This window comes from Tursiops truncatus, chromosome 15 (assembly GCF_011762595.2).
Source record: "Tursiops truncatus isolate mTurTru1 chromosome 15, mTurTru1.mat.Y, whole genome shotgun sequence".
Classification (NCBI taxonomy): Eukaryota; Metazoa; Chordata; class Mammalia; order Artiodactyla; family Delphinidae; genus Tursiops; species Tursiops truncatus.
In genome coordinates, this window is record NC_047048.1 from 19,005,278 (window position 1) to 19,027,141 (window position 21,864).

Below are 21,864 nucleotides of genomic sequence, written 5' to 3' on the forward strand. Positions count from 1 at the left end.
GGGCGCGAGTGGCGCATGCGTGGCTGCTGCTCCCAGCGCCCCCCGCGCAGTCCGGGAACAGAGCAGACGAGGCTGCGAGCGAGGATCCTGCAGCCGCCACCCTACGAATCGTTGTTTGGTCCCCGCCGCTTCTCTCCCCTTAGGGACAGGACCTATTCGCGGCTTTCCTCAGCGTGTGGAGGTTTCCTGAGGACGGCTCGGGCCACCCTGGCCTAGAAGAGCCGGGCGCTGGCCTCGGATAACGTCGGCCCCCACCAGCAACCCGCAGCGGCCTGGGCGCGCTGCCGTGCCCCGAGCCTCGAACCCGGGGCCGGGCGGGGCCTACGCATCCGGCCCCACCCACTCGGGGGCCTCCCCTCCCCCGGGCCCTTACCCGGGTGTCTGACACACCCCCTCCCGGCCCGGCTGTCCGCCCCCGTCCTCCTGTCCGCGGTCCCCTTGATTTTCTCCCAGTCCTCTAGCGTTGCTCTTTCCGACATTGCACTAAAAGATGCACCCTGGAAAACCACAACGCGGGGACACATCTTGTTGGGAGAAGAGGCTGAGTTCTTGGACCTTAGGGTACATGTTCACCTTTTCAAGGGCCTAGGATAGATTTGATTAATCAGCCTGGGGTACCCTGTTCCTGCTGACACTGCCGTTTTCACTTCCCTGCCTTCCCACACTTCCAAAACCATTAGCAGGGAGCTCTCGAAGGTTTGGTTTCGAGTCTCCTTTGAGCTAGACGTGAGGTTGACCCCCGGGTTAGAGCATGGCTGCATCCCTGGACCCTCAGATCGACGCGCCCCTGGAGGTTGAGGGATGCCTAATAATGAAGGTGGAAAAGGAGCCCGAGTGGGCATCGCAGCCCATTCTGGAAGGATCGGACAGCTCTGAGTCCGAGACTTTTCGCAAGTGCTTCAGGCAATTCTGTTATGAGGATGTGACCGGACCCCATGAAGCTTTCAGTAAACTCTGGGAACTTTGCTGCCGGTGGCTGAAGCCAGAAATGCGTTCCAAGGAACAGATCCTGGAGCTGCTGGTGATTGAGCAGTTTCTCACCATTTTACCCGAGAAGATTCAGGCGTGGGCACAGAAGCAGTGTCCGGAAAGTGGAGAGGAGGCGGTGGCCCTGGTAATACATTTGGAGAAAGAGACTGGAAGACTAAGACAGCAGGTGAGAGAGGGTTTTCCAAATTTTTGTATTTAGCAAGAAGGGGTGGAAAGGAAGATGGGCAAGGGATGCATTGCAGGAAATGCAAATTATGGAAGGATAAATGGTAATAATGAAAGACCTTTAAAGGGAATCTACTTAAAAGGGATCAGAATTTCATATTAAATAGAAAAAAAGCTTTGGTTGAACTGTTATCTTGCAAATGACACTAAACATTATGCAGCTAAGTATTTGTTTTAAATCTTTGCGTAATGTTTCCCCCAAAAATTATATGAGAGAACAGTACATTATGCTTCACAGGATTTTACTTTTGTAGCTTGATCCTGAAGAGGGCTATTTTGCCCTGCTCCCCACCCAAAAAGAAAAGGAAAGAAAGGACTTTATCAGTTACCCCAGGGCCTCTTGTAATCCTTTAATATTCCAATCCGTGTCTTCTGAAGTGCCCTCAATGTCATCATCCTTGTCACTCTTCTCCATTTGAATTGCTGATCCTTATTTGTCAGTGGCTTTGCATGCTCTTCTAATTGTTTTTCAACAGCCCTTTCAGTAACCTCATGAAATCCTGCAAGATTTGCACTTTCACCTTGCACAGGATTTGTGTAAAGATCTGACTATTAGCAAGTTGCTGTGTTGGTCAGAAATAGACACTAGATGTCGAGATTAATTTTCTAAGTTTTCAGTGCACTAGTGAATTAATTAGTGTTCTGAGAACTTTTATTTCTCTGTGAACCTAATAGATATGAGGACTCAAATAATGTCTAGTCTGATAACAGGGAGGCTCTGTATTTCACTCCTAAGAGATTTTGCCCCTCTGTATACTAATAAAGAGCACTCTCCTATGCCCTTATGCCCAGACTTCTGGACAATACTATTATCCTGATGCCCTCAGAGGTCCCATAGGGAATGGAGTGAAATTTTCATTCCTTCTCACATCTTCTATCCTTCTTTGATATCTTTCTTGGGGGAATTTGGCCCTGATCTAGCCCTCTTTAACTCCCTTTTCCCACTATGGCACTGACTTTATTTCCCAGGTTAGCAGTCCTGTGTACTCAGAGAAGCAAGCCCCACTTGGAGCAGCATGGGAGGTGGCAGACTTTCAGCCACAGCAGGTGGAGACCCAACCCAGAGTGATGTCTCTGGAAGGAGCTGAAAGCCTCCACTCAGGACACCAGGAGCAGCTGAACCAAAAGAGAGAGCTTCGGCCCTTACCCAAGAATGGTAAGAAGAACTCAGAGCATGCCCAGTGCAGAGACCATGGCAGATTTGTTTTGTAGCCCTAACACTGTGACTTGTTCAGCGTAGCGTCCCCTCAATCCATATTTGAAAGTAAATTGAATATTGGGGAGAAAGACTTCATTAGCTTCAAGACTTGGGAATATGTGTGACATAAGTAAAAGGGATCTTAAAGATGGAATCTGAGAAAACATAGATTGCCCAGACTGGCCTTAGGGTCTCATAGTGTTATTTAAGAACCTCCACCCTGCAATCAGCTTGTGGTTTTTAGTCCTGCCGCATGTGTAAGTGTGTGTGTTCTTGGCTGACTATATGCAACTTGGAAAAACTGGAAGAGGAAATGAGATTTTTTTTCAAAAAGTGACTGACAGTAAGGCATCACAGAAGTGGCTTATGAGAGGGATAAACAATAAGACTTCATAGAGAAGAGACAACTGGTGTTCATATCTGCCCTAGATGTTAATGAATCAAGTCAAATACAAGGAAATGAAGACCCTGCCCTTCCCAGTCCACAGTGATCTCTCCATCCTCTGCAGCATGGTGTCAGGCTTAAAGAGAAGAGTGGAAAGATCACTGAACCTACAGTAGAAAGACATGGATTTATATCCTTTCTCTGCCCCCTCCCTGTGTTATCTCGGGCAAGTAATATTAATTAATCTCTGTGTATTAATGCATAGAGATTAAGAAATTAGGCTTTAGAGGTAGACAGTATGCGTTCAAACCCTACCTCTGCCATTCTTTATCTGTGTGGTCTTGGTCAAGTTACTAAACTTCTCAAACTTTCCATTCTGTCATCTGTAAAAGGAAAATACTAAGGTTGTTAGCGTAGATTAAAGGAGGCATCATAAAAAGGGTCAGTGCATAATAGTGCTCAGTAAATGTTAGTTTCCTTTCTCCCATAATGGCATGATTATTTTTAAACTTCAAATCTGTCTGACTTACAGAACCCCTCATCAAGGGGCAAGATTCACCACTTCGGACCCCACCTCCTTATCCCTCCTGAAATTCATATTATGATAGACTGCATTGCAAATATTAATGGTTTCTGGAGTTTTCATTGTTTGTTCATCAGCATCAAAGTTCCCTTGTTCACATGGATTATATGCTGTCAGTTACTTTACCTGATAAATCCATGGTGTTTCTGGATTTTGCCATCTCAGGTGATACGGAATTCCTAAAGTTAGGTGGTTTCTTCTGTTGAGGTCCTTACTGGGGGTAAGGAGGACAGAAAATTTGAGGGATAGATATCTCAGAAAGGTGAATTCTTTCTAAAAGAAGAGATAGGATTTCAGCCATGTGTGCCCAAGGGAATAATGTATTTCTAAGGAAGTGATTCAGTTTGATTCCATAGAAAGTGGTAGATCAAGCTTTTGAGTTCTTGGTCACAGTAAGATTTATTCTTAACGTTTTCCTAGATAGTGAATTCTAGAGGAGAAGTTAGACCACAGACTGCCTTATACTATATAAGCTTATATATCTTCCTTCCACCTTTCTGGGGGTATATTTCCCTGTAGTGTTCAGTACTATGTATCTGTATACGCTAACATTTTTTAGGACAGTATTCACTCATAGGGAATTAATTTGTGCTAGAGATAGCAAACTGGTAACTCACGTGCCAAATCAGATTGTTTTGTTTCACCTACAAGGAGTTTTTGGTTTGGGGGTTTTGTTTGTTTGTTTTTAGTTCTCAAGGTTTAAGACTTGAGATTGTACATAAAAGTCCCGCTTTCTGGCTTCTCTTGAAAAAGTTAGAAGCTCTGGGGCTTCCCTGGTGGTTCAGTGGTTAAGAATCTGCCTGCCAATGCAGGGCACATGGGTTCTAGCCCTGGCCCAGGAAGATCCCACATGCCGCGGAGCAACTAAGCCCGTGCGCCACAGCTACTGAGCCTGCGTTCTAGAGCCCGAGAGCCACAACTACTGAGCCCACGCGCCACAACTACTGAAGTCTGCATGCCTAGAGCCCGTGCTCCACAAGAGAAGCCACCACAGTGAAGAAGCCCACGCACTGCAAAGAAGAGTAGACCCCGCTCGCTGCACCTGGCGAAAGCCCACTCACAGCAACGAAGACCCAACACAGCCAAAGATAAAATAAATAAAATTAAAAAAAAAAAGTTAGAAGCTCTGTGCCAGGGCAATAATCTCACAATGAAGCATCAGCTGGAGCTGAACACTGGGTGTACCCTTTCAGTGGGACATGTGCTCTCCAGTTCCCCACAGTCCTTACCTCTCCCCTTTCATGATGTCCTTTACCTGCTTACTCCCTAAGAGCATTTGTGTTTGTGAGCCCTGCGTTAGGGTACCGTGGTTTGGGGCATTGTTCTGAATTCATTGAGAAAATGACCAATTTATGTTTGTTAGGTTTTTTATACATGCTCATTTCATAAAAGGAGAAGCAGCATGAATAAGATGGCAGAGCCAACAACACTAATTGTTTCTTTCTCTTCTTACAGCTCGGCTTTCTCCCTGGGTTCCTGCTCCTGCTGATGAATGGAACACCATAGATCAGGAAGTAACAGCCACACGAGTTCCTGTTGGGTCCCAGGTAAATTGTAATTGTTCTCTCTAGCCTAACTTCCTAGGATATTCAGTCACAATGATTTCCTCAAACTTTTATACTCCCTCCAAGAGACTTTTTCCCCCTTGCTCCTTTTCCAGAAGAGACTGCACCCAGCCATCTGAGTAATGGGATTCCTTGCTGGATCATCTCTCTTATGACGCTTTGTAGTACCTTCTGCTTCATTTGGCACATGATATACACTTGGTTCTTTGATTTTAATTTTTATTTAGGGCCTTTCTGTGCTTCATCCATGATCATTCATCCTTCAAAAACCCATGTGGTTATCTTGGTAGTCATTACTGTTAGTGTGTTACAGGGACCACTGAAAGATGTCCACATGGCAAGAGGTTTTTCCTACAAAAAGAGTGTGCGTCAGATTCCTGCTCACAGAGACCTCTACCGGGATATTAGAAAGGAGAGTATTGGGAACATGGTCTCCCTGGGTAAGGATTCTATCCCTTTTCAAATAAAAGATTTGGGGATTTCTAATATATTCACTTCTACCGATGATAAAATAGTTATAAATGTTATCACTTTCAGGACCTCCATGGGTTGTCTAGTCATTTCTGGCCTCTAGCATACCATGTTCTCATACCTCACTCATTCCTTTCTTCCAATTTATATTATAGATTTTTATACATTCTTATAATTTAGTGATTAAAACATTGGGGAGATTTATATATGATTGTCATATTATTGAAATATAAACTTACCTACATCCACTAGACTAAAAATTCCGTAAAGTCATAAGGTCTTTTTAGGATTTGTTTTTGTTTAACCCATAGTAACCCCAACACTGTGCACAGAGCCTGACATATGGGTGGCGCCCAGCAAATATTCACTGAGTGGATGGAAATCTTATAAACAGAAGGAAAAAAGTAATTTCAATACAACAACCTTGATAGCGTGTTGTGAATTTTTTAAATAGCACGAATTTTTACAGGCACACATAACCACTGAAATGTAATTTTACAAGCAAACTTTTGAAGAGCTATATCATCTGCTTTAACAATAGGGCTAAATATGGTTCATTCATATGTAAGCTACAAGTCAGAGATTACTTATGAATAAAATTATAGGCCTAAAATGTGCACCAATACACACTATAGATACTATAAACCTTTGTTGTCTAATAGAGTAGCCACTAGCTACACGTGGCTATTTAAATTTAAATTTATAAAATTAATTAAAATTAAATAAAGTTTAAAATTCAGTTCCTCAGTGACAGTAGCTACATTTAAGGTATTCATGGGGCTTCCCTGGTGGCGCAATGGTTGAGAGTCCGCCTGCCAATGCAGGGGACACGGGTTCATGCCCCGGTCCGGGAAGATCCCACATGCTGCGGAGCGGCTGGGCCCGTGAGCCATGGCCGCTGAGCCTCCGGAGCCTGTGCTCCGCAACGGGAGAGGCCACAACAGTAAGACGCCCACATACCGAAAAAAAAAAAAAAGGTATTCAATAGCTGTATTGGACAGCACAGTTACAGAACATCATCATCAAAGAAAGTTCTGTTGGACAACAATACATATAGATCCTGAAGTACAGAGTTTACAAAATAGGCCATGTCAAACTGAATGAATAAAGATAAACTGACAATTGTTTATAATCAGAAAGTAATTAAAGCAGTTTAAAAAAATGATCAACTTAAGATGACACACCAGTAACAAAGCACTCTTCCCAAAACAGCAGGACCCTTGATTTTATTTTATTTTTATTATTATTTTTTTTTTTAATTTTTTGGTCACACCCACAGCATGTGGGATCTTAGTTCCCCGAACAGGGATCAAACTTGCTCCCCCTGCAGTGGAAATGCAGAGTCTTAACCACTGAACTGCCAGGGAGGTCCCAGGACCCTTGATTTTAACTTTTACTTAGGGTCTCTGCACTTCATCACTGATCATTCATCCTTCAAAGACCTGTGTGGTTATCTCGGTAGTCATTGCTGTTAGTGTTGTTACAGGAGCCAGTGAAAGATGGCCACATGGCAAGTTGCCTACACAATAGCTGTTTCCTAGTGTTGCCTCGGATCACACAGCATCCAGACCTAGTAAAATGATGAATTATAGGTCTTAGTAAAATCTGCCATGAGTGGGTTAGAGACCATACTATGGACATTCAGATTTAGCCCAGTGCCTCCATGTATAATAATTATGTATGGAAAGGCCCAGGCCCACAGACACCTGGCTCGGTCTTTTATCATAGATTGTAAACTAAAGGCTTATGAGTCTAGCCTACAAACATATTTGGGCCTTGCACAGAGTTTTAATATAAAATTAGTTTATAAATCTGGATTTCCAGTATCTCTTAAAAAAATCAAACGGCAGGCACAACGGGCCCACCTTCTCTCACAGCAGCCATTGACCACAGCTGAGTGGAGGAGCTCGTGCTAAAATGCCAGGGCTCTCACTCCAGCCACCTCACTCCTTTACTTTGCCTGCCTGGTCCTGGTAGATGTTTGAACTTTCATTGTCCCTACACTTACTTCTCTCATGTGAAACTGAAGAGCAAATCTCCATCCCCAGGGTTCTTTCAGCAAGGATTTGATTTGATGCTGCCTCCCTAGGAGAATTCTGTGAAACTCCTATGTGTGTTTTCTATAGAAGGAAACTAAATGTTATTACATACTTATTAGGCATTGGACACTTTACAGATGATCCTTTATTTAATATTCCCAGCACCTTGTTGAATAGATTATATTATTTCCTAGGAAACTGAGGCTCAGAGAGATTAAGAAACGTCCCCTGGTCAGAAAGTAAAGTAAGTGGTGGAGCTCGGATTCCAATTTAAGACATGTTGATCTCCACCATATTGTAAAGTAAAAAATTAAGTTACTTTCCTATTCTTACGTCTCTTTCCCATTAACTTCGCCAGAATGTCTCCAAAAGTTCTTGACTTCTCATCTCCCATAGCCCTAGTGTGTGTATGTGTGTGTTGAGTGGGAGAGTGAGGGGATGTGGGGAGCAGGTGTAAGCACACTTTATAAGTAACGAATACTGGTTCATAGGAGCACGCTCTGAACCTAACACAATGTTAGATACTGAGAGGGAATTGAAGGTAATGTAATACGTGTTTCTTACCCTTAAAAGTTTTCCTTTAAGAACTAGCTGGGGAAGGAAGTGGTACATATATGAGAAGTGAAACGGTAGTTTTAAGTTAGTAGATGATTGTGCCAAATAACTCGTGTAAGAAACTAGTGTGCATGATCGTGATTGAGGAAGACTTTAGAGAAGGAACTGAACAAGACCTTTAAAGGATAGGTGTGAACAAGTGTTCCAGGAGAGCATACTACAGCAGGAGATTGGGGCATGCAGTGCTGATCTCTCTAGCATGAAATATGTTTCTCTTACTCTAGGAAACACAGTGTCTACAGCTAACAAGATGGCACAGTTGGCGCAAAGAAAGGAGCCATGGACAATAGGTCTACAATCCCCTAATAAGAGGAATGTCCTACAAAGCAACTATATCAAGGAAAAATCAGTTCATGCTATTCAGACCCCTGCAAGGAATGCAGGGAAAACACGGAGAGAGCAGCAGCAGTGGGGTTTGGAAGATGAAAAAATAGCAGGTGTGCATTGGAGTTACGAGGAAACTAAGACTTTTCTTACAATTCTCAAAGAGTCTCGCTTTTATGAAACACTTCAGGCCTGTCCCCGAAACAGCCAAGTATATGGTGCTGTAGCTGAATGGTTGCGAGAATGTGGCTTCCTCCGAACACCAGAGCAGTGTCGGACCAAGTTCAAAAGTCTACAGAAGAGTTATCGAAAAGTGAGAAATGGCCATGTGCTAGAACCCTGTGCCTTCTTTGAGGACATGGATGTTTTGTTGAACCCTGCAGCTCATACTTCATCCACGGATAAGCCAAAGGAGATTCTGTCTCTCCCCAGACTAAAGAGAATTGGTATCAATGCTAAAGAACAGATCAATTTGGTGGAGGAGGAAGAAGCCGCAGAAGAATCTGATGGTGATGAAATGGGTGTTGAGTTTATCCAGAAGTCTGAGCTTCGTGGTGCTCCTGTCTTATTTCAAAACCTGAGTGGTAAGAATGGTGCTTTTTTTTTTCTTTCTGGTTTGAAAATGGATGATGTGGTCTTGTGGAAAAAGGAGTAGACCAGAAGTGACCAAACCCAGGGAATTCTGTCACGCACACCTTGCCACTCATCACTGTAATTGGCCATGTAACTGAAAGTACTCCCAGGTGTTTTGTTACCCCCAGTGCAGTCTGAGTAACAGCCATGAAGGGTTCTTTTTTGGGTTAGAGCACAGCATGCATTTTGAGTATTTGGGGTCTGTGGAAGGAAGACAAATGGAGTCCAGGGTTCTAAGGATCTAACATTATCTGAGAATTGTTACAATGCAGTCAATTGTATTAGATTGTAACAGTCAAGGATACATTATTATACTATCAAGGATAGTCCATAAAGGAATATGTAACTAACAACAACAAAAAAAAAAGAATTTAAAAAAAAAGAAATTCAAAGAGAAGACAAGAAAGGAAAAGAAGAATCACAAAGTAGATGCATTAAATGGAAAAAAATCAGTAAGATGATAGATGTAAATCCAAATATATCATTAATTACAAATTTAAAAGTCTAAGATTATCAGATATATTTTTAAAAACTATATTGCTTACAAGAGATACATCTTTTTCTTTTTTTTTTTTTGGAGCAGAGAAAGGCTTATTGCAGGGCCAAAGCAAGGAGAATGGGTGGCTTATGCTCAAAAACCCAGAACCACAAGAGATACATCTTAAACAATATTCAGAAATATTGAAATTAAAAGGATAAAAAAAAGATACTATACAAAAGAAAGATGGTGTTGAAATTTGGGGCCTGGGACATGCAGAACTAAACCACCACTTAGTAGCTATGTGACAGCTGACATATCATATAACTACTTTGAGCTTCAGTTTTCTGTCTAAAATATAGCTAAGAATATGAGGGTAGTTATTAGCGTTAAATGAGATAACGTAGATGAAGGCATTCTGCAGATGCTAAAATGCAATAAAACACTGCCTGGTGTCACAGTTATTAGTAATGTTTCTGTAATCCACTTTATGAAAAGATGGTAATTTCTTAGGTAGAATGGAAAAATAAACCAGGCTGGGAGATCTGAGACTGTACTCATGACTGTACCTATTCAAAACAAACAGATCTCAGGAAAAAGATGGGAAAATGCATTATACAGGTATTCATCATTCTGGAAATCCATAGACATGAGGGTAGGTGGTTTCAAATATGGAATCCAATGATATGACTGAAAGAGACCACCCAGTAAGTTGGAGGACAGAAAAGACTTTCCTACTACAGATTATAAAACACCCAAAAAGCATGTTTAACAAACTGTCTTCAGACATATCCTGAAAAGCTTAATTCTGCTATAAAAGCAGGACATCTTCCTGTCTTACAGATGGTTTCATCTCTCAAAGTAGAGGACTCAGTAACATCAAAAACTACTCTGGACATAGTTCTGCTGTTCAAAGAAGACGGGCTAAAGAAATGATAGGGAATTTGGGGGAAAAGTTCCTGCTGGGTGTCCTAGCCCATTATTCCTAACAATTTTTAAAAGACAGACAGCTAAATCCTTAAGAACCATAGCAATGACAGATTTGGGGGGCTACATTTTTATTCTACCAAGTAAACTTTGAGATCAGTTCATCAATTTTAATTTTAAAATCCTATTGGGATTTTGACTTTATAGATTCATTTGACAGTTGATATCTGTACAACTTGAATCTTCCTATCCAGAAAGTGTCTCTCCATTCTTTCTAGTTCTTTTATGTCTTTCAATATAATATTATAGTTATTTTATATAGGCCTTCTCATTTCTTGCAAAGCTTATTCCCAGGCATATAATAGTTCCAGGGAATGGGATTTGTTTTCTTGTACTTCTTATATTTTGTAATGTATAGAGGCTTCAGACACCTTGTATCTTTGAACTTTATCCTTGAATGGCAGGTGTGCACTGGGGCTACGAGGAAACCAAGACTTTCCTTGACATCCTCCGTGAGACTCGGTTTTATGAAGCACTGCAAGCCTGTCATCGGAAGAGCAAGTTGTACGGGGCCGTGGCTGAACAGCTGCAAGAGTGTGGCTTCCTCCGGACACCGGAACAGTGCCGGACCAAGTTCAAAAGCCTTCAGAAGAGTTACCGCAAAGTGAAAAACGGTCACGTGCTAGAGTCCTGTGCATTCTACAAGGAGATGGATGCCCTGATTAACTCTCGGGCATCTGCCCCTCCCACTAGCACCCCAGAGGAAGCCCCGTCACCCTCAATTCAAGAAAGAGAGGACATTGAGCTTGAACCCCAGGAACCTACGGGCTGGGAACCTGAGGAGGACTCACAGGAGGCAATAGTTGAAGATTCCAGCAGTGAGAGACTGAGTGAGGAGGAAATTGTGCCAGAGCCAGAATTCCAGGGACCTCCAGGTTTACTGCAAGGCCCGAGTGGTAAGGATCATGAGGGGCTGTGGTCTAAAGAAGAAGGAAGTGGGATCTACTGACAGATCAGAAGAGCTGGCACATCGCTCATGAAGGTCTATTCATTAAGCAGATATTCGTGTGTCCTGTGCCATTTGAGGAAAAGGGGGAGGTATCGATGAATAAAACAGAGGCCCTGTTCTTATGGTGCTTCTGTTCAAGGGAGGAACTTGGATTCTCGTGATTTGGTTTTTGGGATCTCAGCCTCGGTTTTGGTGTGTATGGGGCAGATAATGTTTAATATCTCCTAGAAATATTGTGGGGAAGAAGAATTTGGAATTAAACGTGAGAAAAACTCAGATCAAGGAGGTGTGTTAGTAAGCTCAAAACAGAAATGTCTCAGTTATGTGTGATGTGCATGAGAAAAAGGATAGGCAGAGAGAAAAAGACTTTATTCTGGTACTGAGCTCCACCTGCGGGTTTCCTGCTGACCACTGGATGCCCTCACAGGCGTCTCACCAGCAGTCCAGGCTTACATTTTTCAAAATTAAAATCAGCATCTTCCTTCCCACACTATGGCTCTTCCCTGTGTCCTCCCACAGGTCATCCAGACTTAAAAGATAGAGATTTTTTTGATGCCTTCTCTCTCATTGTTTACATCCAGGCAGATGATATGTTTTTTCAGCTGTTGTAGAACTCCCATCTGCCCCCCTCTTTAGTTACCATAACCATTACCCTAGTTTAGCATTTCTCTGTCTCTTGCCTAAACTATTGTAAAAGTCTCCAAACCAGTTTTCTCCATTAGACTTGTATTAAGATTCCACAACCATCCTTAATCTGAGTTTGTCTTTCTAACCTTACCTGTTATTATTTTCCTTCCTGTACTCTATGCTTATTCAAAACAAACATTAGAAAAGGAAGTTCACACATATGCTCTCTGGTAGTATTTATACAGGAATTTGTTTTTGTATGGGAATGAAAGCTGAAATTATTAACTCTGTAACTGGAACTGTTAAAGTTGATAACTTTGGAAACAAAGTCCTTCTCTTGTGAATCTTGTTTTTTAAGGTGAGCTCCAGATCTGTCATCAAATTATCAGGCTCTGTCTGAGGCAACTACTAGGCTATAACTTCCTCCAAATCCCAGAACAATGTTGGACCCAATCAGAGTACTTCAGAAGATGACATTGTTAGGGCTTTTGACCTAAGTCAGTGGATTCACTGATGGCTGCCCTCCTCTTCCAGCCCAGGACACAGCCACTCCACTTAGGACTGAGGGATGTTGGCAGTTTCAGCTCAATATGTGGAAGGAAAGTAACGTTGAAATTAGCAAGTAGAAAAAAGACAGTACAGCAAAATGCATAAGAAGGGTTTGAGAATCAAGCAAACCTGGATTGGGCCTAACTTACACAGTTTGTGAACTATTTATGGATCAAATAATACGATGTCTGAATTTACTTCAAAATAATCCGGGTAGAGGGAGCAGAGAATGTGTGGGAATAGAGATGAAACAAGATTGGCCAGGAGTATATCACTGGGTAAGTGGTTCATGGAAGTTCAGTTTATGTACTGTTCTCTACTTTTCTGTGTTTAAATTTTCTATAACAAAAAGTTAATACAAAAACCACACAGTTAATAAGTGACCAGGATGGAATCATAACCAGAGCTGTCTGATTCCAAAGCCTGTGTCTTCACCACATCATGCTCTCTGTTCAGAAAACTTCTTGGCAAAGCTGGATCCAGGATGTACTGTGGGATGCAGATGAAAGAGTGAGGAGAAGATAATTCTGGTTGTCGAGCAGTGAGAATTAAGATTTGAGTTAGTGTGGTCTGTGTGTGAGACTGCCAGAAAAACAAAGTGACAGCAACATTTGAGAAGAAAGAAATACCCTTGCATAGAGTATGACTAGAGGTTGATGAGCTTAGAAGTCCATTGAGGAATTTGGACTTGATCATTAGAATCTAAACACTAATGAAGTGTAGTGTACTTTCATTATAGATGAGAAAATTTGAAAGCAGGATGAATTGTAGTGGAATTTCAGGGAGATAAACTAAGTTGCTCCCACGTTAATCAGGATACAGATTGGGGATAATGGCTTGGATTATAATTAAATTCTGAAAACATTTCCAGAGGCCTACTTTGTGCTGGGTTTTATTGGCTATTCGTGGAACTGAAAGAAAATAAGGCCCAGTGAATCAGAAAGAGTCCCCATGCCTGAGGCCAGTGAAGCACACAGGGATCCTAACAGACAAGGCCTGTAGGCCATGTTGTTTATGTTGATACATGACTGGTCTGAAATGTTTATTGTCTTTTTTTTCAGATTTTGAAATTGGAAGTAGTACCAAGGAGGATGCAACACAGGTAATATATAAGGACATGGAGCAGCATAGGGCACTAATAGAAAAGTCTAAAAGGGTTGTTTCTCAGAATGCTGACCCAGGTAAATATTGTAAAAGGGAATGCATCTCAGGAAGACAATGGGACAACCTTCAAGGAGTCAGACAGGGAAAACTGATGTCTCAGCCTAGAGATTTAGGGAAAGCTGTCGTGCATCAGAGGCCTTTCATGGGGAAAAGGCCCTACCGACTTCTCAAATACGGAGAAAGCTTTGGAAGGAGTGCTCGCCTCATGTGCCGGATGACCCACCAGAAGGAAAATCCTTACAAGTGTAGTGTCTGTGGGAAGTGCTTTGGTAGAAGCAGGAGTCTAATTAGACACCAAAGAATCCACACAGGAGAAAAACCTTTTAAATGTCTTGACTGCGGGAAAAGCTTTAACGACTCCTCAAACTTCGGTGCCCACCAGAGAATCCACACAGGAGAGAAGCCCTACAGATGTGAAGAGTGTGGAAAATGCTTCAGTCAGAGCTCGAGTCTCATAATACATCAGAGAACCCACACTGGAGAGAAGCCCTACCAGTGTGGAGAGTGTGGGAAAAGCTTTACCAACAGTTCTCATTTCAGTGCCCACAGGAGAGTCCACACTGGTGAGAATCCCTACAAATGTGTGGATTGTGAGAAGAGTTTCAATAACTGTACGAGATTTCGAGAACATCGGCGAGTACACACTGGAGAGAAGCCCTACGGGTGCGTGCAGTGTGGCAAACGTTTCAGTAAGAGTTCTGTTCTCACTAAACATCGGGAGGTTCATGTGAGAGAAAAGCTTCTGCCATACCCTCCAGCGCTCTATGCCCCAGAGAACCCACACAAGGGAAAGACTGATGAATTCAGGCAAACTGTTTGATGACGATCTCTTCTCTTCCTAAATGTCCCCTTAGCCATTTTACCCTAATCTCACTCTTGGAAGCAATCTTTTCTTAGCTATAAAGTGTAATTCCCAAGATAAGGTTGAGAATATCAATAAAGACTTGGATCCTGTCCTCACCTCTGCCTCTAACTTGATCAGTCTGTTCCTCTCCTTCTATGTGTCTCAACTTTTCCTTTAATAAAGTGAAGAAGATACAGTGTCTGAGTGCAGAATGGAATTCTCTTCAGTATGTCGAGGCCACTGCCATGGGATCGCTAAACCCAGCAACATCCAAGATCCTTCAGTGTATGGGAGAGTTGTTATCAAGGAGATAAAAAATGCTCAAAGTTTTTCTCATTCTCTACCACATGCGATCCCGGATGCAACTTGATCACAGAGTTTCCTGTTTGGGTAGAACTTTCAGGAGCCTGATGAGAACCACATCAGATCCATCTTGGTTTTGAAGATATTCACAAAAGGAGATTGAAGATTTTATAGTTTCCATCAGAAGTCTGTTGCAGTGTACCTTTTTTGTGTCAAGAAGTTGATCTAAATAGCTAAGGTAGAATCCCTGTATTGTCACTGAAATAATGCCTTGCCCTCCATAGAGATGAGAAGCAACTGATCACCCATCGTCCTTTGTAGACTGACCGTTTCTGTACCTGAAGACTGAGAGCCTCTCGGCTGCTGTTTCTCCAGCCTATAAGTAATCCAGTTCCTGTTACTGTTTCTCCGAAGTCCTACACTTACCTCTTAATTGTTCTGGGTGCCCTTGTCTGACTCTTCTGCACTACCATGCCCTCCTCAGACTGAATAGCGTGCATGCTCATGGTGTGTCTCATTAAAGTAGAATTTCAGACACATTCTAGTTCTGAATGTGTGACTTCTCCGGTTTTTGTCTAGAATATGACTGATAATGTTGGCATATTTTATGCCTCCCAACCCCACACTTCAGTATAATATTGTATAATTTTAGATAGTTTTCTAAAACTCTAAGGAGATAGGGAAGGAAGTGAGGTAGAGACCTGAAACATTCAATATTTATAAGATCAGTTGGACTCCTTAGACCTGCTTTAGATCAGATAGCCACCTTGGTCCAGGCCAGCACTCCAGAGCTGCTTGTTAAGTTTACCGTTCTCTTTCTGAGGCTTCTAGTCCCTCTTCATGTGGTCATAAACCTCTCTGTAGAACCCTGAGTAATTTATACAGCTCTATACCTCAATGAGTGAAGGTGTAAATATTTACTGAAACTTCCAGGCCAGAACACTTTTCGTTTTCCACATTTACCAGTTGGTCTGAAAGATGTCTTTGACAACCCCCAGCACTGCCCCGATAAATACTGAAGGAAGGGTTCAGATGGGGAGACAGTTCACTTATGGACGTCGCAAACCAGGGATTTGGTCATCCAAAGCTGTTAAACTCCAGGATGAGGCCAGTGGCATTTATACCCTTAAGATGAAGGTAACCTCGGGGGGCTTTGCTTTGGGGAGGGAGAAGTCATAAGTTTAGTGGAAAGATAACCGGAGTCAGGGCTGTAGATCATTTTTTTGATCTTCTCTCTCCTTTGTCAGATGCTTTCTTATTTGAAGACATCTGAGTACGTTTGAATCTTTTGAAACTTGTTCAACAAAGTACCAAGGAGGGTAGGCAGTGTAGAAAGAAATCCAACTTACGGTGCCAGAATCAGGTGTGGCCTGTTGGAAGGCAGGTGACTCAGGTAAACATTGATAAATGTTTCGTACACTTGTTAGGAATGTTAGGATGTTGTTCAGTAGGTTGATTTCCTCTGTGTTGTCTGAATTATAGACTTCTAACGGTAAGTGCAGTTTCATGTTGGTAGTGTGCCTAGCACAGTGAGGTGTGTGTGGTGCCAGTGGGCGTGTGCTTGTATTGTGTCGATGTTCTGGAATTCTAACTCTAAAGACGACACACATTAATAGAAATCACCTCTTAGTAATAGGTACGCAGGATTGATCATTATATCGAAGCATGATTCAGGAAAGTAGATGATTTACTCATAAATATTTATTAAGCACTGTTGTGTGTAAGGCTGTGTTCTAGGCACGGTGAGGGATATGAAAATGAAAAAAGGCATGGTGTCTGTGCTCAAGGAACTTGCAATATGATGGAAGAAGTATTGCAGCAAAACGTAATGTCAATTATGTTCATGTCAATTATGGAACATAATTAGTTTATTAATGAAAAAATCACCTTCACTTGCAAAAAGAGTTTTTTTAATTGCCTAAAATCATATTCTCTACCTCTGTCGCTTCAATTTCCCCAGTGGCAGGAAAGGCTCAAGAACCACTCCTTCTCCAGTGGAATAAACTCATTCTGTCTGTCATATGTCTGGAATCAAGCTAAGGTGAAATTTGGGTTCCCTTACCTTTTCCCAGTTGTAAGTGGACTATTTGAACTTGTATTAAATTAACTTACTGGACTTTGCTTCTGAAGAAATAGGAAGTCCTACCCACCATCTTAGACCAAGGCAGTTTGTATTTTATCCTTTTTAAGGTGGAGCATGAAAGTCAAAATGAACAGTCATACTCTGATTACTGTGTCTCATTTCACATAAATTGCCTTTATGAAGACCTGTAGGAGAAGGTTTCTTCCTAGGTCTCAGTACCAGAGAAAGCTCTGATTCTAAAGCAAAAAATAAAAATTTTACCTTACAAACACTGATTTTTTTTTTTTTTTTTTTTTACAACTTACTACTTTTCTTCTGGCTGCTGGAACAAAGAAACTTACAAAAACAGAGCTTACAACTCACCTCAACCAACTACTTAAATCTATATTTATCTAATACTGTAGATTAGGTAAATATAGATTTGGAACTTTGGAACCTGGTTGTATCCCTGCATAGGCTTATTTTGTTACTTCCACAAATGCCGTGATTCTTACTGGCATTTTTATTATACACATACAACCTACTGTATTCATCTGGAAGGAAACCTTAGTTTTTTTAAAGAGGAAAACGTCACAATATGCTTAAACAGTTCAGGGCAGCCTGCACGTAGAATGAGCGTTAGACCAGAAGCCAAAAGACAAGTTTCATTCTTGTCGCTACCACTTTCTGAGTGTTGCTGGACAAATCAGCCTCTCTCTGGGCCTGATATCCTTATCTGAAGAGAAGTTGAGCATGATTGCCAAGACCACTCTGGCTCTGATGTTTTGTGAGGCTATGGGGCATCATGTAGAGAGGAAAAGATTATAAGACCAGGCCACTGCCCTGGCTCGCCACCACAGGCAGCATTTCGGGCTGCACTGAATCCACCCCATACTTTAGCAAGAGGATGCTGTGAGCAGTCCGGGAGCTTGCTCAGTGAGGAGAAAGGACAAATCACTCATGTTCAACCGCAGGCAGCCCCTGAGTCACCTCGATAGGCAGCGGCAGGTAGCTGCAGTGGAGAAAGCCTATTTTGGGAGCTCTGGTGCCCAGTGACAGACACAATTCAACTCTGAGGGAGCTGGGGAAGCCCCAAATGCAAGGTGCGTCTGAGTGACTTGTGTAGTGATAAGCCTTTACCTCTGAATGCATTCCAAGTATAAATGTATGTCTACTCATTGTTTTGTATTAATGTTCACTTAGATGTCTTCTTGAAAACTTGTATGTGAAATAAATGTCTAAAATAAATGACTCCCGTTGGTTTTTGCCATAATTTGAAGGCTGTCTTCTATCAAGGAAGAAGAGAACTTATCCAAGGGCTAATAAAAGCTGATCCTCGTAGCTCAAGGGAATTTCAGTTTCTTTCCAGTCCACTGTTCTCCCCGCAGCTAGCAGGGATCTCTTGGGAGTCCACAGCTATTCCTGTGCTGCAGTCCTCTGATAGCTGTCACTGCCATTGTCCCAGAAAACGTTTGGCTCTAATTCTAGAGGGGAGTTAGTCTTGGAGGCACACACTGCGTGTGTTCTTGGAGGGGCACTCAACCACAGCCTCTGCTGCTGGAACAAGTCTTGACATGATTTCCCCAGATACGGTGGTGCCTTTGGTTTACTATTTGATTTAAAGAGTCCCAGTGGCTTCCACTTAGCCCTTCTTCCCATAACAACTCCAACTCCATGGGTCATAGAGTCAGTGTAGAGATTTTGTCACCTGCCGAGGATGTATTTCCAACTATACTCTTAGAAACTGTAAGAAGAATCATAGGATGGATCTAGAGCCAGTTCACCTAGACATGAGGTAGATTCCAGACAAAGTGTATCTCTCACCTGGACTTTATAAGCAGCCAACTGCAATAGCACCCAAGGTTCTCAAGAATTATAACTGCTCAGGGTCAGTATCTGAGAGTCCCTCTACATTTTCTATATTTTCCTTGAGTAAATGGCCACAACGTTTTTAGAGGAAACAGAGACAAAGGCTCAGAATAGGGACTTCCCTGATGGTCCAGTGGTTAAGAATCTGTCTTGCAATGCAGGGGATGCCGGTTTGATCCCTAGTCAGAGAACCAAGATCCCACATGCCACAGGGCTACTGAGCCCACGTGCCACAACTAGAGAGAAGCCCGCGCACTGCAATGAAAGATCTTGTGTGCCACAACTAAGACTGAATGCAGCCAAAAACTAAATAAATATTAAAAAGAAAAAAATGGCTCCATATTCATGTGCGTTGTTACATCATAATCGTTCCACAAGATTACCTGATCTTCCATTCCTTTATAGAGATTTAAGTCTGTGAACTGACCCACGTGTGGGAATTAGATGAGAGACTTTAAATCTGTAAGGGGAAAAAAATCTCTAAGGCTACAAATTTTCAATTCCTATAAACCAGTTAAGGCAATTAGATTTTAAGGGAGGAGAATGAATGCTTTGTGTTTCAAACACCAAAAGGAACAAAGCTAGTCACAACCTCCAAACACCATGGTGGGTCCAGGGACTCAGAAGGGAAGCAATGGTTTTGGGTCCCAAGAGAGGCGAACGCCTGAACCCACTTTGAGGTGGTAGGACTCTGGAGGAAAGTGGCAGTGTGGGGATAGAGGGGATGGGGGCAAGACCCAAAAGGCCCGGCCTTAAGAGCTGCTTGGATACATGAGCATGGAGCCCGTGGAGCACACAGGTGTGCTTGGTGTGGAAGTTGTGGAATTGTCAGTAAACAACCCCTCTTTCTAGAAACCACCCTGGCCGAGACAAGTGTGACTGACTCAGCTATAAAATGGCAGCTGCAGTGGGCATGAAGTAAAAAGTTAGAGCAGGAAGACCATGGGCAGAAGAATGGATAAGGGAGATGTGGTATATTACACAATGGAGTATTACTCAGCCATAAAAATGAATAAAATAATGCCGTTTGCAGCACATGGATGGACCTAGAGATTATCATACTGAGTGAAGTAAGTTAGACAAAGACAAATATATCACTTATATGTGGAATCTTAAAAAATGATACAAATGAACTTATTTACAAAACAAGAAATAGACTCACAGACACAGAAAACAAATTTATGGTTACCAAAGGGGAAAGGGTGTGGGGAGGGATAAATTAGGAGGTTGGGATTAACAGATGTACACTATTATAGATAAAATAGATAAACAACAAGGACCTACTGTATAGCTCAGAGAACTGTATTCAATCTTTTAGTAACCTAAAATGGGGCTTCCCTGGTGGCGCAGTGGTTGAGAATCGGCCTGCTAATGCAGGGGACACGGGTTCAAGCCCTGGTCTGGGAGGATCCCACGTGCCACGGAGCAACTAGGCCCGTGAGCCACAACTACTGAGCCTGCACGTCTGGAGCCTGTGCTCCACAACAAGAGAGGCCGCGATAGTGAGAGGCCCACGCACCGTGATGAAGAGCGGCCCCCGCTTGCCACAACTAGAGAAAGCCCTCGCACAGAAACAAAGACCCAACAAAGCAAAAATAAATAATAACCTGAAATGGAAAAGAATCTGAAAAAGTATATATATATAAAACTGAATCACTTTGCTGTACACCTGAAACACAGCATTGTAAATCAACTATACTTCAATAAAAAAATTTTTAATATTAAAAGTAAAATAAAGCGATTTCCCTGGTGGTCCATCCAGTGGTTAAGATTCCATGCTCCCAGTGCAGGGGGCCTGGGTTCGATCCCTGGTCAGGGAACTAGATCCCCATGCTGCAAGTAAGACCTGGCACAGCCAAATAAATATTTAAAAAATAAAATTAAAAGTTAGGACATGAAGGTAGAAGATTGGCATACTTCCCCTTTGGATTGCTTAAACTCTCAGAGTTCTTGGACAGTCTGGTGAGGGAAGATGCGAGAACATAATACTAGGTTTCTCTACAACACAGAATATGAGGACTCAAGACGATTCTCTCAAAAGGAAATGAATCAGTACTTGTGCTCCAAGGGTATAAAGCAGCACATGCCTGCTGCAGTAGAAAAAAACACTAGAGAGTGTGTCCAAAATCCTGGATTCTAACTGAGCTCTGCCATTAGATCACTGTGTGATTATAGTCAAATTATTTAGCTCGCCTCTCTGGGTTTTGGGATTGGACAGCATGAGTGCTTCCCAACATTTTCCCCTCAAGAGGCCCAAAGATCCTTATGTGAAGATAGTTGATTGAGAAAATACATGCGTGCAAAGTCCGTTTAGAATCTTCTTGCCAGAGCTCCGCTCCCTTGCCATGATTCTGATACCTGCACATTTCAAAACCTTTGATTAGAGGGACTTCCCTGGCAGTCCAGTGGTTAACACTCCACTGCAGGGGGCACGGGTTTGAACCACGATCTTGTGTGCCACACAGTGTGGGGAAAAAAAAATTTTTGATTAGACAATAATAAATATAAGAGCTATCACACTGTCCACTCACTAGGTATGGGCACTGTGCTAATGCTTTACAAACACTTATCCTCACAAACACTCTGAGGCAGGTTTCCCATTTTAAGGAAACTGAGGCTGAGAGAAGTTAAATAACTTCTTCAAACTTATACAGCAAAAAAGCCAATGTTCTGAGATTTAAACTTGGATCTTTCTCAGAATCCAAACTCGTAGCAACTGCTTTTTACTACTGCCATAGAGTTTCCAGCTCTAACATCCTAAAATTCTGTGACCTCGTTGTTCCTGAGAAGACAGGAGGTGGGGTGGAGGTAAACTTAGGTGATCTGGGTCAATCTTGGATGCTACTCTGTAGGGTCAGAATGAATCTGAGAGTCATCAGGATCCGCCTATGCCATTCTTTCAGTCAACAAGTACTCAGTCCCTTCTGTACAGCAGTGAGCCCAATAATGTGGAATCACAAAGAGGAATTAACATTGATCTTCCTCTTGAGAGCCTGTGGTCTAG

The 21,864-nt window shown here is 42.4% G+C and overlaps 1 protein-coding gene across 2 annotated transcripts; it reads left to right on the forward strand.

The window, feature by feature from the left end:
* The first annotated feature begins 2 nt into the window (after positions 1-2).
* ZKSCAN2 (zinc finger with KRAB and SCAN domains 2) lies at positions 3-18,254 on the forward strand. Of its 2 annotated transcripts, XM_004314089.4 has the most exons (7): positions 3-1,156; positions 2,185-2,371; positions 4,837-4,928; positions 5,260-5,386; positions 8,296-8,979; positions 10,898-11,389; positions 13,680-18,254. In XM_004314089.4, exons 1-7 carry the CDS (start codon positions 752-754, stop codon positions 14,600-14,602), a joined length of 2,910 nt encoding a protein of 969 aa, XP_004314137.3. In that variant the 5' UTR covers positions 3-751; the 3' UTR covers positions 14,603-18,254. The 2 variants fall into 2 exon arrangements, with proteins under 2 accessions (XP_004314137.3, XP_073648291.1); XM_073792190.1 differs by lacking the exon at positions 10,898-11,389 and having other exon boundaries at positions 4-1,156.
* The last annotated feature ends 3,610 nt before the right edge of the window (positions 18,255-21,864 follow it).

Bases quoted from the DNA above. Each gene is read 5' to 3' on its own strand.
- ZKSCAN2 (XM_004314089.4), top strand. From the start codon at position 752: ATGGCTGCATCCCTGGACCCTCAGATCGACGCGCCCCTGGAGGTTGAG. The intron at 4,929-5,259 runs GTAAATTGTAAT...AGTGTGTTACAG, and splicing joins GAGTTCCTGTTGGGTCCCAG to GGACCACTGAAAGATGTCCA. The intron at 5,387-8,295 runs GTAAGGATTCTA...CTCTTACTCTAG, and splicing joins TGGGAACATGGTCTCCCTGG to GAAACACAGTGTCTACAGCT.